The following is a 16743-nucleotide window of genomic DNA, read 5'->3' as shown; positions in this document are numbered from 1 at the left end:
GTGTGCAACTGCATAATGTCAATTCACTCTTCGCTAAGTCCCACCCAAGCCCGTTCTTGGCCAATACCACGTTAGCGACGGTTACTATGTTAGGATCCTGGTCACGCTTTCAATGCTGGTCAAAATGTTTCAGCAGTGTCAATAAATATATTTGCTGTACAGCATGTGTGGACCTCAGAAAGATGGTTTGTTTTCTTACCTTGTTATGAGCAAACTAGTCCATTCCATGAATCAGTTTATGACATCAGGAAAACTCGTTTTATTTTCGTCTTTTGATAGATTTATAAAGTAACTATTTTGGTGTGAAGCGGTTCTGGTGTTCCCAACTCTCGTTTGTAAACAAGTCGCCATGCTGTTTGAGATGCACCCAGCTGCAGTCCCAGACATTTCTCCTAAAGTGTCTCCCTCAAACACGTCCAAAATTGTGTATGGTGTTTGCGACAAGTGGACGAGATCAAATACATTTGTTTAATGTTTACATCCAACCATAGATATATATAAACACTAGATGGCTCAAGGCGGAGTTTCTGACGTCGTTCACCCGGCAGCCATCTTACTTCGGGGCTACAGTATAGTATGTTCAATGGCAGCTCAAACAGAAACAGTCATAACTCGCTCAAATCTTGACGGATTTACAAAAGGGTTGGTTTATTACAAACGTTGTCAACGTGGCTATGATTCAGGACGCTTATCTGCTTAATTTATGTTTTTTATATGAACGTCGTATAAAATCATATACGTATGCGGACGTCTCTGACGTTTATAACAAACCAACCCGTTTGAAAATCGGTTGAAAATTGAGCAAGTTATGGTCATTTAAGAGTACATGCCCCATAGACACAATGTTATGTGTCCCGAGGTAAGATGGCCGCCACGTAACGACGTCGCTCTCCATTGGCCAACAACGCGGGTGAGCTATCTAGAGTTTATATATATCTATGCATCCAACGGCCTGAGACCGAGGCTACTTCAGAAGTGGGTGTACAGATTTGGACCAATCAGATCGTTTTGTAGGCAAACCGGAACTTCTTACCACACAAACTTGTCAGGGTTGCCAGGTCTGCTTATTTCCCGCTACTTTTGGCTTAAGGCTAATAATTAGTGTATGTAATACATTACCAAAACATGAATTATCATAGACATATGCCTACATAGTATTTATAATGATAAATGCATACAATCTTTTTATTATGATTATATATGGTCATATTATTGTGTTTGTTTTGGCTTGTTTTTCTTGATTTGGCTTTAAGAGTTGGCTTGTTTTTGGAGGTGGGTTGGCTTATTTCTCTCACACAATGTGGCAACACTGAAGTCAAAACAAAAACAAGACAACCTTGACATTTTTTATTAAAAATATAACCGCATGAGTTTTCCTGATGTCATAAACGGTCAGAATCAGCTTAGTGTTCTAAAAGAGTGACTTTGAGAGCTGTTGACCAGGATCCTAACATAGTAACCGTCGCTAACGTGGCATTGGCCAAGAACGGGCTTGGGTGGGACTTAGCGAAGAGCTAATTGGCCTCTTGGGTTGCAGTCAAAAGCAGAGCATTTCCTGCCCTCAACTCACCAAGCTGCTGCAGCAACACCTTAATCACTGCAGTCTCTTCTGAAAACCAACTGAAGGTAACCTTATTATGTGTGCTCTCTGAAATGTATGCCATCTCTGCTTATTATAAGTGACTTTGGACTAGTTTTTCTGTAAAGTTGCTGGTAAATATTGTGGCTATGGGTTGATCTTTTGGGGAACTTGTTTTCAAAATGTTTTTTTTTCTTTATTTGGGCTTGTTTCTGTAGGCCTATATAGTTGATATATATATATATAGCTGATTTTATGATATTATGTTCACTAGCTATAGTTAGTGGGCACTCTGTGGTGTCTCAGTAGCTTCCAGAGGTCTCTCTATGTACACTGTCACTCAAAATGCCTTTTTGTAGTGTAGTGTTAGCCTGATTATCAGACTGTAGCTTTCTTGAGATGCAGTCCACTAAGAGAATGGGCGGGGTCTTTGGGCTGGATCCAGGCTAGTGTAGTGTAGTGTAGTGTAGTGTAGTGTAGTGACGTGACATGACCAATTATTTCAGAATCCTGCTGGCTCGTCTCTTTTCGTGGTAAACCGTCTCCTTCATTCTATCCAGGATGACTCTATTTAGCACCTAGTTTCCCTGACACAGAGTAGGGAGATCCCTAGCTGCAATTTGCAACTCTAGATTTGTTTACAATGGGATGAATCTAGAGTTGCAATACCCTCCATTGACTCCCCACTCATCCAATTTGGTTTGTGATCTGCTTGTCTTAAACAACGTTTGTAATGTATTGGCTTAAATACATCTCATGCTATACCAGGGCTCCCCCTGTTGACAAATGTTGATGGTGCATTCCAGCACTTTACAACGTTAAACTCACCAACATTGCAGCTGTAGTCCAAGCTTGAATTATCCTCTTTCAATCTGCCGAGCTTGTTTTTCATAAAAATCCCCCGTAGACATGTTATGATCTACTTTCTGTCAATAAATTCTGTGCAGGTGATTCTTTTTCTAAGTGCTGGAGTTTGGAAGCACTCGTCATAAGTCACTGAACGGCCCAGCGTACCACCTGTTTCGAATTTGCACATAATGCAGGAGGCAGCAGCGCGACCCGTTAACACAAACGAGTGCTTCCAAACTGCAACACTTAGAAAAAGAATCACCTACAGAGGATGTCTTGACAGAAAGTAGCTCATAACATGTCTACGGGGGATTTTTATGAAAAACAAGCTCGGCAGATTGAAAGAGGATAATTCAAGCTTGGACTACAGCTGCAATGTTTGTGAGTTTAACGTTGTTTAAGACAAGCAGATCACAAACCAAATTGAATGAGTGGGGAGTCAATGGAGGGTATTGCAACTCTAGATTCATCCCATTATAAAAACTTCTAGAGTTGCAAATTGCGGCTAGGAGATCCCAGGCTCTATAGTTGTTGCAGTTGCCCAGGTCTCCTCTTTGGGAGCGTGTTAATGAGGCCCTCTTTGGGAGCGTGTTAATGAGGCCCTCTTTCGGGTCATGGTGGCGCCTCACAGCTAGAAGGTCCTGGGTTTGATTCCTGCTGGGGCGTATTCTCTCCTTCGCGTCAACAGTGCCCATTTCATACCCTATGGGTTGGCAAAAGGGCCTTTCTGTGTGGAGTTTGCATGTGGGTCTGGGTGAAAAAAGAAAATGGGTTACAAAAACCGTGGGATATAAAATTAATAGAAAAATAAAGCCCTATCTTTCCATCCTGACGGTATCTCTTCTTCTTCCCAGATCATTTTTGAAGAGTGCATGCAACAGGCTCACGGTGGTATCAACATCTGCCATTATGCCTTCTGCCAGGATGTCATCTGGCCCTGCTGCTTTCCCACTCTTCATCTGTTCTACAGCCCTCCTGATCTCCTCTCTGCTGATTGTAGGGTAAGTAGGCAGACTGATGTGACCCTTTCTGATTTCTGTCAGGTTGTGTTCCCACATTATGTGTATGCAGAGTTTCATCTGCTTATGTAAAGCACATTTCACACAATGGAAGGGGTTGAGTCCAAATGTGCTAACCAAACAGTTTTCGTGCTCTTTAGACAAAACATTTTGGAAGAGGGTAGGCTGTGTATTGGTGGGCTGAGCGTTGACGCCACCGAGGAGTCGTTGAAGTCGGCGTTGGCGAGGGCGTTCTCCCCATACGGATTAATTGTGGACGGTAAGCTACTTGCGCTAATGCGCTCCATATTGGCAACCACATTTATTTGCCTTCATGATTTTTTTTTATTTATCTTCAATTCATTCATTTTTTTATTTTTACTTGTATTGATTTGTCTACAGTTCAAGTCATCACAGACAGAGATACACACAAGTCTCGGGGATTCGGCTATGTGACGTTCATGAACTCGGATGATGCAAAGGATGCGATGGAAGGAATGAATGGAAAGGTGAGTTGACGATATATTGTCACAGATGGCTTGATTGAAGCCATTTTGTACTTTTGTACTGCACCAAATACTGTACAACACAACATAACACTGTTATAATGTATTGATGTCATTTCAGATGTTGGATGGCAGGATAATCCGTGTGGAGCTGTCGGGCTGCGAAATGCGCGGATCTGGTCGTGAGCTGTATATTGGTGGGCTGAGCAATGACGCCACCGAGGAGTCGTTGGTTCTGGCGTTGGCGTCGGCGTTCTCCCCGTACGGATTAATTGTGGACGGTAAGCTACTTGTGCTAATGCGCTCCATATTGGCAACCACATTTATTTGCCTTCATGATTTTTTTTTTTTTATCTTCATTCATTCATTTTTTTATTTTTTATTTATTTGTGTCTACAGTTAAAGTCATCACAGACAGAGAGAGACACACGTCTCGGGGATTCGGCTTTGTGACGTACGACAACGCAGAGGCTGCAATGGCTGCACTGGATGAAATGAATGGATCTGTGAGTTGATGATATATTGTCACAGATGGCTTGATTGAAGCCATTTTGTACTTTTGTACTGCACCAAATACTGTACAACACAACATAACACTGTTATAATGTATTGATGTCATTTCAGTGGTTGGATGGCAGGATAATCAGTGTGGACCTGTTGGGCCGCGAAATGCGCGGATCTGGAGGTAGAGGTAGAGATGGGCTTTTACAGAAAACTCTTTAAGTTAGCCTTTCCCATCTCCGGCACATTTTATTCTTTATCAATGGCATGTTAAATTCCCCTCGTATTTGTGTAGGAGGAGGAGGAGGAGGAGGAGGATACGGAGGAAGAGGAAGAGGAGGAGGAGGAGGAGGATACGGAGGAGGAGGAGGAGGAGGATACGGAGGAGGATACGGAGGAAGAGGAGGAGGAGGAGGAGGAGGAGGAGGATACGGAGGAGGAGGAGGAGGAGGATACGGAGGAAGAGGAGGAGGAGGAGGAGGAGGAGGATACGGAGGAGGAGGAGGAGAAGGAGTAGGAGGAAGAGGAGGGAGGAGGAGCTTCCTCTCCGATGGCAACTGGTATAATAAGTAAGGGCTAGTCTTAAATGTAGGAATAATTACTGAATTGAGCACGGTGCACCTGTTGTACTGTACACTTCATGCTGGTTTTAATTGTATCTTTATTGTTAGTTCTTCGGGCGGATCCTAGATCATCCCACAGGGAAGGATATGACGGCTAATGTAAGTATGCTGTATATGTAGCGGTTATATCTTTAGTTGTGTTCATGCTGCTCAGGCTTACTCCAGGCATGGGTCAATAGAGGGTATGCACATGTATAAAGTGAGTTTAACGTTGTTTAATGCAATCAGAAAATACCTTATTCTGTTTGGATGTATGGGCTGTCAAGGCCAGAAAGTGTATGTGTGTGTGTATATATATATATATATATATATATATATATATATTTTTTTTTTGCCACTTAGTAGGTGTTCCCACATAAGTTCCAGGTATGATGATGTTGCGCGCATAGTCTATTCTTGAGCCAGATTGTTGCAACCACCCCTGACATCATAATTTGGGCAAGTTTTATAGTAGCAGATCAACAAGTTCACAGCATGCCAAAATGCTGTATGTTGTGACTGCACTATTGGGCTAAAATAGTGTGGAGCTGACACAATTTGTAGTCTCAATCCAAATAATATAGTGACCAACTATTTAAAAAATAATAATGATCATCACTAACTTCAAATAACAGCCTTCTCTATCTCTATTTTGTATATTTTTTGGTAGTGTGAAATTCAGGCAAGTTCATTATTTTGACTGTCTTTACCCACTTCTTGTCCTCAGCTGAAAATGACTAAAAATCAACCTGAATCCAAGATCATCCCTTGGCTGGCAGTGTAATAAATTACTGACTTCTTTGCCCTTGATGCCTTTTGTTGTTGTGGAAATAAATAAACTCATTTAAAAAACATGTATTTGTCGTTATGTATTACTTCTCTAAACTGCCTCCCTCTGGCCAGCTGGGGCGCCTGATGGAGGGGAAAGAAACTGGTTGGAATAACGTGTTCCTTCCACGCGCTACGTCCAACCGGTTAAACTCCCCCCTGTCAGGTGAAAAGATGCGCCTTGGACTCCTCATGCATTGAAGGAAGCATGAGGTCAGTCCGTTGCTCTCCCCAGGTTGGCAGAGGGAGTGTAGCGCCCAGGATTACATTAGATAATTGACACTGACTCTGTGAAAACATGGGTTACAAAATTGTGCGATTAAAAATGTATTAAAAAAAAAAGATGTGTGTATATACATTTCAATGAAGTCCTGCATGGCATTCTGGGAGCTTGCATCTACGGCTGCAGTTGCAGGACCGCAGCTGCAACGCTGCTGAGTACGGCTCTGCTCGGATCAACTCTGGTATTACACATGAACATAAACGGGTACTAGAATCTGAAGCTGTTCAGCCATTGTCAGGTATTTCTGGGAGACCTTTGAAGACTGCTGATGTTAGAATTAACTGAAGCTGTCTACTGGGTAGTGTAGCAGTGTTATGAGGGCCCTAAAGGCAGGTAGAGGGGGTACAGTATGATCTACTGGGTAGTGTAGCAGTGTTATGAGGGCCCTAAAGGCAGGTAGAGGGGGTACAGTATGTCTACTGGGTAGTGTAGCAGTGTTATGAGGGCCCTAAAGGCAGGTAGAGGGGGTACAGTATGTCTACTGGGTAGTGTAGCAGTGTTATGAGGGCCCTAAAGGCAGGTAGAGGGGGTACAGTACTTAAGCTGTCTACTGGGTAGTGTAGCAGTGTTATGAGGGCCCTAAGGCAGGTAGAGGGGGTACAGTATGTCTAGTGTAGCAGTGTTATGAGGGCCCTAAGGCAGGTAGAGGGGGTACAGTATGTCTACTGGGTAGTGTAGCAGTGTTATGAGGGCCCTAAAGGCAGGTAGAGGGCTGTCTACTGGGTAGTGTAGCAGTGTTATGAGGGCCCTAAGGCAGGTAGAGTGGGTACAGTATGTCTACTGGGTAGTGTAGCAGTGTTATGAGGGCCCTAAAGGCAGGTAGAGTGGGTACAGTACTGGGTAGTGTAGCAGTGTTATGAGGGCCCTAAGGCAGGTAGAGGGGGTACAGTACTGGGTAGTGTAGCAGTGTTATGAGGGCCCTAAGGCAGGTAGAGGGGGTACAGTATGTCTACTGGGTAGTGTAGCAGTGTTATGAGGGCCCTAAGGCAGGTAGAGGGGGTACAGTATGATCTACTGGGTAGTGTAGCAGTGTTATGAGGGCCCTAAAGGCAGGTAGAGGGGGTACAGTACTGGGTAGTGTAGCAGTGTTATGAGGGCCCTAAAGGCAGGTAGAGGGGGTACAGTACTGGGTAGTGTAGCAGTGTTATGAGGGCCCTAAGGCAGGTAGAGGGGGTACAGTATGTCTACTGGGTAGTGTAGCAGTGTTATGAGGGCCCTAAGGCAGGTAGAGGGGGTACAGTACTGGGTAGTGTAGCAGTGTTATGAGGGCCCTAAAGGCAGGTAGAGTGGGTACAGTATGTCTACTGGGTAGTGTAGCAGTGTTATGAGGGCCCTAAGGCAGGTAGAGGGGGTACAGTACTGGGTAGTGTAGCAGTGTTATGAGGGCCCTAAAGGCAGGTAGAGGGGGTACAGTATGATCTACTGGGTAGTGTAGCAGTGTTATGAGGGCCCTAAGGCAGGTAGAGGGGGTACAGTATGATCTACTGGGTAGTGTAGCAGTGTTATGAGGGCCCTAAAGGCAGGTAGAGGGGGTACAGTATGTCTACTGGGTAGTGTAGCAGTGTTATGAGGGCCCTAAGGCAGGTAGAGGGGGTACAGTACTGGGTAGTGTAGCAGTGTTATGAGGGCCCTAAAGGCAGGTAGAGGGGGTACAGTACTGGGTAGTGTAGCAGTGTTATGAGGGCCCTAAGGCAGGTAGAGGGGGTACAGTACTGGGTAGTGTAGCAGTGTTATGAGGGCCCTAAAGGCAGGTAGAGGAGGTACAGTAGGTGGGTGGTGAAGACTTGCAATGCACACAAATGCATGGGAACCGGCGTAGGCTTTTTCCAATTGCAGTCCTTCTATAATTCAGGGTTTTAGGCAAAGTGATGCATGCCTAATTATTATATTATGTTCATTCCATACCAAAACTCTTATGGTTTGTGTGTGTGTGTGTGTGTGTGTGTGTGTGTGTGTGTGTGTGTGTGTGTGTGTGTGTGTGTGTGTGTGTGTGTGTGTGTGTGTGTGTGTGTGTGTGTGTGTGTGTGTGTGTGTGTGTGTGTGATTCTGATCTGTCATTTCTGCGAGTGTTGACACTATACACACACAGAGAAGAACTGGGAGGCGCGGGGGTGCGCTGCCCGCAACGGTGTGCATTGCAAGTCTTCTAATGTGGGTGGGGGGTGGTAGGGGGGTATGGAGGTCACCGCAGCGCTATCAGAACATGCACGTCAACTGAGTCCCTATGGCAGAGGTGATGCAGGAGTGTGGCGGGCCTATAGGGTGCCCTGCAGGTGGGTAGTAGAGGGCAGTATGAGGTGTGGGGGGTCACTGGATTATAGCTCACTGGGCACTTAAAGTTATAGTAGCCAAGGAGTCTCTGAGCTTCTCCCGGTCCTCTCCCATGTCAGAGGTGAGACATTACTTCATGGCCCAGTGGGTCGTGGGCTGTTCCCCTTTCCATAGTTGAATAGCTCCAGAACAAAAGGAAAAAAACACAGGCCACATCAGGTGTGCAGAAAGCAATGCTTGTCTGTCAGATAGCAGCAGGGACACAGCCTCTAATGGGCCTGGATATCATTTTTTAGAGTGTTTTGATAGCTCTGCACTGACCTCTCCAGGTCCATAAAGGGCAATGTCTTTCCACTGTATCCCCACTGAGGAGGCCATCTTTCCCATATACAACTGATGGCACAGCTTAAGGCTCAATCATAGTCTGGATTTCCGGTGTGACCACTGGACGTCACGAGCCGCGGTGAAAAGCAAACCACCGCCCCAGCCCTTCTCTCTGTTTTTACTCACCACCGCTCAACGTTATTTCAGCTCCGGTGGTCACCTCACCGCCAGAGCGGTGGTCACCTCACCACCAGAGCGGTGGTCACCTCACCACCGAAAATCCAGACTATGAATGAGCCTTTATAGTCTCCACATCTGTGGGGAGAGGGTGACCGCCTTGGAGTATATATGAATAGAGACGGCAATCAGAGGAAACCCTGAGGCGAAATGGACATAGTGGCCGAATTTGGTATTGCAGCGCTGGGCCAATTCTGGTTATCTACTATCATTGCGCACGTTCATGATGACACGTGAACGCTGTTTCATACATTCACGATTTGGCCCAATTCTTCCCAGAATGCACTCTGTTCCTAACCGGAAGGAGGAGTGAAATCGCCTCATGCGCTTTTGAGCAACTTAATGCAAGAGGAGAAATCCGGTGCCGTCTCTATTCATATATACTCTAAGGTGACCACTAGCCCAGGACAGCCCAGGACCCATACTTGAATTATGCAGAAAGGTGGGTCTCTACATGAAATGAGGTTTACATTTGTTGTAACAATTTCCATGTGACAATATAATATAGGGCTAATAGGCATTATATGGGGGTTCAGCTCAAACAAATTGCAACAGAAACTAAAATATCCGTAGCTGGCATATAACGTTCCATAGGCGGGGGGGGCACGAATATTTACGTAGTTGGCAAAAAAAAGAGTTAACAGCCAAAATACTTTATTTATTTATTATTTAACCCATTTTGGACCGAGGTCGATTTAAAAAAAAAAAATCTAAATCCTAAATCTTTTCTGAAAAACCCATCTTTCTATGTCAGTGGTACTCAGCCTTTTTCATGTCAAGGACCCCCAGAATTATCTTTATTGGGCCACGGACCCCCATCTCAAAATATGTTCTTCCAGGGACCCCTCAGAAGCCAATATTTTCGTTAAAAATGTTCGCTCTGAAATATATATTCAAAGATTTGCGCTTGTAGATCTGCTATTTTTCAATAGCTAAAGTAGAACAGAATGCTTAAAACACCAAAAGGGCAGAGTTCCCGCCCAAAATGGGTTAATCCATTGCAAGCATTTGTTTTGCACGTGCAGGTTTCTATGTGCAGGTGTTGCTGAAAATGAGCACCTGTGCTCAGCTACTTCCTTGGGTAAATAAAGATTAAAAAGAAATTACTATGTACTGTAATCTTATTATTTACCTCATAATCGTGTGCTTTTGTAAAACATTTAATATTTTAAATACTATGGGGGGAGCCTGTCTTTCTGGGGCGGGAGGCCATTCCCGGGTAGGGGCCGCCCCACGTCCGAAACGGTAGAGAAATTACAGAGTTACCATGTGGGGGTCTCCGGGGGTCCCCGGGGAGTCCCCGGGGGGGTCCCCAGGAACGCGCCCAGGGGGCCGGGATGATTCCGGCGAGCCGCCCCACGTCCGAAACAGTTGAGAAATGACAGAGTTACCATGTGGGGGTCCCTCTACTGTACACCCTGATTTTATTTATTGTCTGTTTTTATTTGGTTTTTATTTAATACTGTACATTGCATGGAAATGATGTGTTTGCTGCATACAATAACACATGTATCTTTAAAACAATTTGGCCTATTGCCAGTTGTTATCTTAAATAATATAGGAGTCATACAATTTAAAAGGAAATGCCTAAAACTCATTATTTTGTCTTGACATACATAGCCTGAATTGTATGGTTTTTATATAATAAATATCCTATAATTTGTTTTCACGGATGGTTGCCCAACTCATACGTTTGACAACACACAATTACTAAGGTCTTTGTATGTGGATTCACATGTAGTTATAAGTTACAAAACTATATAAGTTTCACTTTGCACAAATCTACTATGGCTCTTATATCTGCTTTGACTGTCATATATAGTTCTTATAAATGACAGAATTATATACATTTCACTTTACACAAATGTACTATGGCTCTTATATCTGCTTTGACTGTCATACATAGTTTTTATAAATGACAAAATTATATACGTTTCACTTTACAAAAAACCACTATGGATCTTATATCTGCGTTGACTGTCATATATATTTATTACAGGTTTCATGTAAAACATATACAAATTTAGTTGAATCTTTTCCATATGGGAGGAAGTAGCTCATAACATGTCTACGGTGGACTTTTCAGATAGTAAGACAATAATTCAAGCTTTTCGTACAGCTGCAATGTTGGTGAGTTTGACGTTATTTAATACAATTAGATTTGTTCTGTTTGGTTGAATGGGCTGTCTATGGTAAGTTGCACCTAGTTAGCACCTTGCTGGAAAGATGGCAGCCGTGTGCAACTGCATAATGTCAATTATTACCAAGATACCCATGTACCTGTGTAGATACTTCCTTAATGTTAATGAAGTCCACACCCACAACACCAGAGGGAGTGCAACGAATCATGTTCAACCCAGATTCGGCACAAACAAGGGACTAAATTCTTTTCGCTCCTATGCCACCAAAATGTGGAACGCCCTACCAACAGTCATTAAGACATGCGAATCCCTTGACTCCTTCAAAACCGCTCTCAAAGGGCACCTACGGATGGCTGCAATTCGAAACTGGCCCCCGTAAAATCTGAACCCCCCCCCCACCGCCCTCCCCCTTTTTCCCCTCACTGTATATGTTTCTTTTCCCTTTTTACCTCCATTATGATGAATTCCTGTACTGTTCTTTGTCTATATAGAAGTGTCTATTTGTACGTCTCTAAATGTTTTGATGATTTGAACATGGTGGACCCTGTTGTAAACAAGTGTAATGCTTAATTGGGTCGTCCACTCACAGTTAACAGCCTTTGTATTGAGTTTGTGCTTGAAATGTACTGTAATTCTGCAAACTGTTAATAAAATGTTCAATCAATCAATCAATCAATCAATCAATCAATCAATCAATCAATCAATTGGCCTCTTGGGTTGCAGTCAAAAGCAGAGCATTTCCTGCAGTTCCCTCAACTCACCAAGCTGCTGCAGCAAGACCTTAATCACTGCAGTCTCTTCTGAAAACCAACTGAAGGTAACCTTATTATGTGTGCTCTCTGAAATGTATGCCATCTCTGCTTATTATAAGTGACTTTGGACTAGTTTTTCTGTAAAGTTGCTGGTAAATATTGTGGCTATGGGTTGATCTTTTGGGGAACTTGTTTTCAAAATGTTTTTTTTTCTTTATTTGGGCTTGTTTCTGTAGGCCTATTTAGTTGATATATATAGCTGATTGTATGATATTATGTTCACTAGCTATAGTTAGTGGGCACTCTGTGGTGTCTCAGTAGCTTCCAGAGGTCTCTCTATGTACACTGTCACTCAAAATGCCTTTTTGTAGTGTAGTGTTAGCCTGATTATCAGACTGTAGCTTTCTTGAGATGCAGTCCACTAAGAGAATGGGCGGGGTCTTTGGGCTGGATCCAGGCTAGTGTAGTGTAGTGTAGTGTAGTGTAGTGACGTGACATGACCAATTATTTCAGAATCCTGCTGGCTGGTCTCTTTTGGTGGTAAACCGTCTCCTTCATTCTATCCAGGATGACTCTATTTAGCACCTAGTTTCCCTGACACAGAGTAGGGAGATCCCTAGCTGCAATTTGCAACTCTAGATTTGTTTACAATGGGATGAATCTAGAGTTGCAATACCCTCCATTGACTCCCCACTCATCCAATTTGGTTTGTGATCTGCTTGTCTTAAACAACGTTTGTAATGTATTGGCTTAAATACATCATGACATGCTATACCAGGGCTCCCCCTGTTGACAAATGTTGATGGTGCATTCCAGCACTTTACAACGTTAAACTCACCAACATTGCAGCTGTAGTCCAAGCTTGAATTATCCTCTTTCAATCTGCCGAGCTTGTTTTTCATAAAAATCCCCCGTAGACATGTTATGAGCTACTTTCTGTCAAGAAATTCTGTGCAGGTGATTCTTTTTCTAAGTGCTGGAGTTTGGAAGCACTCGTCATAAGTCACTGAACGGCCCAGCGTACCACCTGTTTCGAATTTGCACATAATGCAGGAGGCAGCAGCGCGACCCGTTAACACAAACGAGTGCTTCCAAACTGCAACACTTAGAAAAAGAATCACCTACAGAGGATGTCTTGACAGAAAGTAGCTCATAACATGTCTACGGGGGATTTTTATGAAAAACAAGCTCGGCAGATTGAAAGAGGATAATTCAAGCTTGGACTACAGCTGCAATGTTTGTGAGTTTAACGTTGTTTAAGACAAGCAGATCACAAACCAAATTGAATGAATGGGGAGTCAATGGAGGGTATTGCAACTCTAGATTCATCCCATTATAAAAACTTCTAGAGTTGCAAATTGCGGCTAGGAGATCCCAGGCTCTATAGTTGTTGCAGTTGCCCAGGTCTCCTCTTTGGGAGCGTGTTAATGAGGCCCTCTTTGGGAGCGTGTTAATGAGGCCCTCTTTGGGAGCGTGTTAATGAGGCCCTCTTTGGGAGCGTGTTAATGAGGCCCTCTTTCGGGTCATGGTGGCGCCTCACAGCTAGAAGGTCCTGGGTTTGATTCCTGCTGGGGTGTATTCTCTCCTTCGTGTCAACAGTGCCCGTTTCATACCTTATGGGTTGGCAAAAGGGCCTTTCTGTGTGGAGTTTGCATGTGGGTCTGGGTGAAAAAAGAAAATGGGTTACAAAAACCGTGGGATATAAAATGAATAGAAAAATAAAGCCCTATCTTTCCATCCTGACGGTATCTCTTCTTCTTCTCAGATCATTGTGAAGAGTGCATGCAACAGGCTCACGGTGGTATCAACATCTGCCATTATGCCTTCTGCCAGGATGTCATCTGGCCCTGCTGCTTTCCCACTCTTCATCTGTTCTACAGCCCTCCTGATCTCCTCTCTGCTGATTGTAGGGTAAGTAGTGAGACTGATGTGACCCTTTCTGATTTCTGGCAGGTTGTGTTCCCACATTATGCTTATGCAGAGTTTCATCTGCTTATGTAAAGGACATTTCACACAATGGAAGGGGTTGAGTCCAAATGTGCTAACCAAACAGTTTTCGTGCTCTTTAGACAAACCATTTCGGAAGAGGGTATGCTGTTTATTGGTGGGCTGAGCGTTGACACCACCGAGGCGTCGTTGGGGTCGGCGTTCTCCGAGTTCGGATTAATTAGGAAAGGTAAACTACTTGTGCTAATGCGCTCCATATTGGCAACCACATTTATTTGCATTCATGATTTTATTTTTATTTAATTTTAATTTTATTGATTTGTGTCTACAGTTGAAGTCAGAAGAGACAGAGAGACAGGCAGGCCTCGGGGATTCGGCTTTGTGACGTTCATGAACTCGGATGATGCAAAGGATGCGATGGAAGGAATGAATGGGAATGAATTGGATGGCAGGATAATCCGTGTTGATGAGGTGGACCGCGAAATGCGCGGATCTGGTCGTGGAGGTAGAGGTAGAGGTAGAGATGGGCTTTTACACAAAACTCTTTAAGTTAGCCTTTCCCATCTCCGGCACATTTTATTCTTTATCAATGGCATGTTAAATTCCCCTCGTATTTGTGTAGGAGGAAGAGGAATGGGAGGAGGAAGAGGAGGATACGGAGGAGGAGGAAGAGGAGGAAGTGGAGGAGGAAGAGGAGGAAGTGGACCAGTTACCATTTACCCTTTAGGAGGGAGGAGGAGCTTCCTCTCCGGTGGCGACTGGTATAATAAGTAAGGGCTAGTCTTAAATGTAGGAATAATTAGTGAATTGAGCACGGTGCACCTGTTGTACTGTACAGTACTGTTGTACTGTACACTTCATGCTGGTTTTAATTGTATCTTTATTGTTAGTTCTTCGGGCGGATCCTAGATCATCCCACAGGGAAGGATATGACGGCTAATGTAAGTATTCTGTATATGTAGTGGTTATATCTCTATATCTTTAGTTGTGTTCATGCTGCTCAGGCTTACTCCAGGCATGGGTCAATAGAGGGTGTGCACATGTATAAAGTGAGTTAAACGTTGTTTAATGCAATCAGAAAATACCGTATTCTGTTTGGATGTATGGGCTGTCAAGGCCTGTGTGTGTGTGTGTGTGTGTGTGTGTGTGTGTGTGTGTGTGTGTGTGTGTGTGTGTGTGTGTGTGTGTGTGTGTGTGTGTGTGTGTGTGTGTGTGTGTGTGTGTGTGTACTTAGTAGGTGTTCCTGCATAAGTTGTTGTAACCACCCCTGACATCATAATTTGAGCAAGTTTTATAGTAGCAGATCAACAAGTTCACAGCATGCCAAAATGCTGTATGTTGTGACTGCACTATTGGGCTAAAATAGTGTGGAGCTGACACAATTTGTAGTCTCAATCCAAATAATATAGTGACCAACTATTTAAAAAATAATAATGATCATCACTAACTTCAAATAACAGCCTTCTCTATCTCTTTTGTATATTTTTGGTAGCGTGAAATTCAGGCAAGTTCATTATTTTGACAGTGTCTTTACCCACTTCTTGTCCTCAGCTGAAAATGACAAATCAACCTGAATCCAAGATCATCCCTTGGCTGGCAGTGTAATAAAATACATTACTGACTTCTTTGCCCTTGATGCCTTTTTGTTGTTGTGGAAATAAATAAATTCATATAAAAAACATGTATTTGTCGTTATGTATTACTTCTCTAAACTGCCTCCCTCTGGCCAGCTGGGGCGCTTGATGGAGGGGAAAGAAACTGGTTGGAATAACGTGTTCCTTCCACGCGCTACGTCCAACCGGGGAAACTCCCCCCTGTCAGGTGAAAAGATGCGGCTTGGACTCCTCATGCATTGAAGCAGGGCCGTGCAGAGAGCACTAGGGTGGCAGGGGCTCAAACTCCAAATAAGGGCACATGTGTGGGTGTGCGTAGCGTGTGCCGATTTTTGGGGGTGGTGTTTTTGTGGAGTCTGTCCCTTGTGCCATTTCATGTCATTGGACAGTAAAGTAAGCAATATGTTCTCATTAGTCTGAAACTAAAACTGACTGATGGCAGATTAAAAGATAATTCATTATGATACTGGCATTTATCATTACTTGTCAAATGTTCATCTTGAAGGGCCAATGGCACTTATTATCCCTCACACAAGCCCTTATTGGCCCCCCACACAAGCCCTTATTGCCCCCCCACACAATTGATTGATTGATTGAAGAATTTATTAACAGTTTGCAGAATTACAGTACATTTCAAGCACAAACTCAATACAAAGGCTGTTAACTGAGTGGACGACCCAATTAAGCATTACACTTGTTTCCAATAGGGTCCACCATGTTCAAATCATCAAAACATTTAGAGACGTACAAATAGACACTTCTATAGACAGAACAGGAATTCATCATAAAGGAGGTAAAAAGGGAAAAGAAACATATACAGTGAGGGGAAAAAGGGGGGGGGCGGTGGGGGGGGATTCAGATTTTACGGGGGCCAGTTTCGAATTGCAGCCATCCGTAGGTGCCCTTTGAGAGCGGTTTTGAAGGAGTCAAGGGATTCGCATGTCTTAATGACAGTTGGTAGGGCGTTCCACATTTTGGTGGCATAAGAGCGAAAATAATTTAGTCCCTTGTTTGTGCCGAATCTGGGTTGTACATGGTTCGTTGCACTCCCTCTGGTGTTGTGGGTGTGGACTTCGTTAACATTAAGGAAGTATCTAGACAGGTACATGGGTATCTTGGTGGTGTATCGAATCTTGTGGACCAGACCCATTGCAAGATGCTGTACTCTGTCGTCGACCCTAAGCCATTCCAGCCTGTCGAAGTGGGCAGGGGTGAGGTGGGTTCGGGGGGCTAGGTCAAGTAGGAGCCTGACCAGTTTGTTTTGGGAAGTCTGGAGCCTGGTTTTAAGGGCCTTTGAGGTGCTGTGGTACCA

General features: G+C 43.9%; 1 protein-coding gene across 1 annotated transcript; it reads left to right on the top strand.

Annotated features, from left to right (window-relative positions):
- The first annotated feature begins 1488 nt into the window (after window positions 1–1488).
- LOC306921497 (embryonic polyadenylate-binding protein-like) lies at window positions 1489–15501 on the top strand. The gene is made up of 12 exons (XM_079498637.1): window positions 1489–1626; window positions 3283–3429; window positions 3588–3706; window positions 3829–3935; window positions 4054–4213; window positions 4332–4438; window positions 4557–4582; window positions 13938–14047; window positions 14150–14335; window positions 14441–14588; window positions 14709–14759; window positions 15370–15501. Exons 2-11 carry the CDS (start codon window positions 3338–3340, stop codon window positions 14725–14727), a joined length of 1074 nt encoding a protein of 357 aa, XP_079354763.1. The 5' UTR covers window positions 1489–1626; window positions 3283–3337; the 3' UTR covers window positions 14728–14759; window positions 15370–15501.
- Window positions 15502–16743: the final 1242 nt, after the last annotated feature.

The sequence above is a fragment of the Electrona antarctica genome (assembly GCF_951216825.1).
Source record: "Electrona antarctica genome assembly, chromosome: 1".
NCBI classification, from domain to species: Eukaryota; Metazoa; Chordata; class Actinopteri; order Myctophiformes; family Myctophidae; genus Electrona; species Electrona antarctica.
This window is presented reverse-complemented; position numbering and strand designations above follow the sequence as displayed.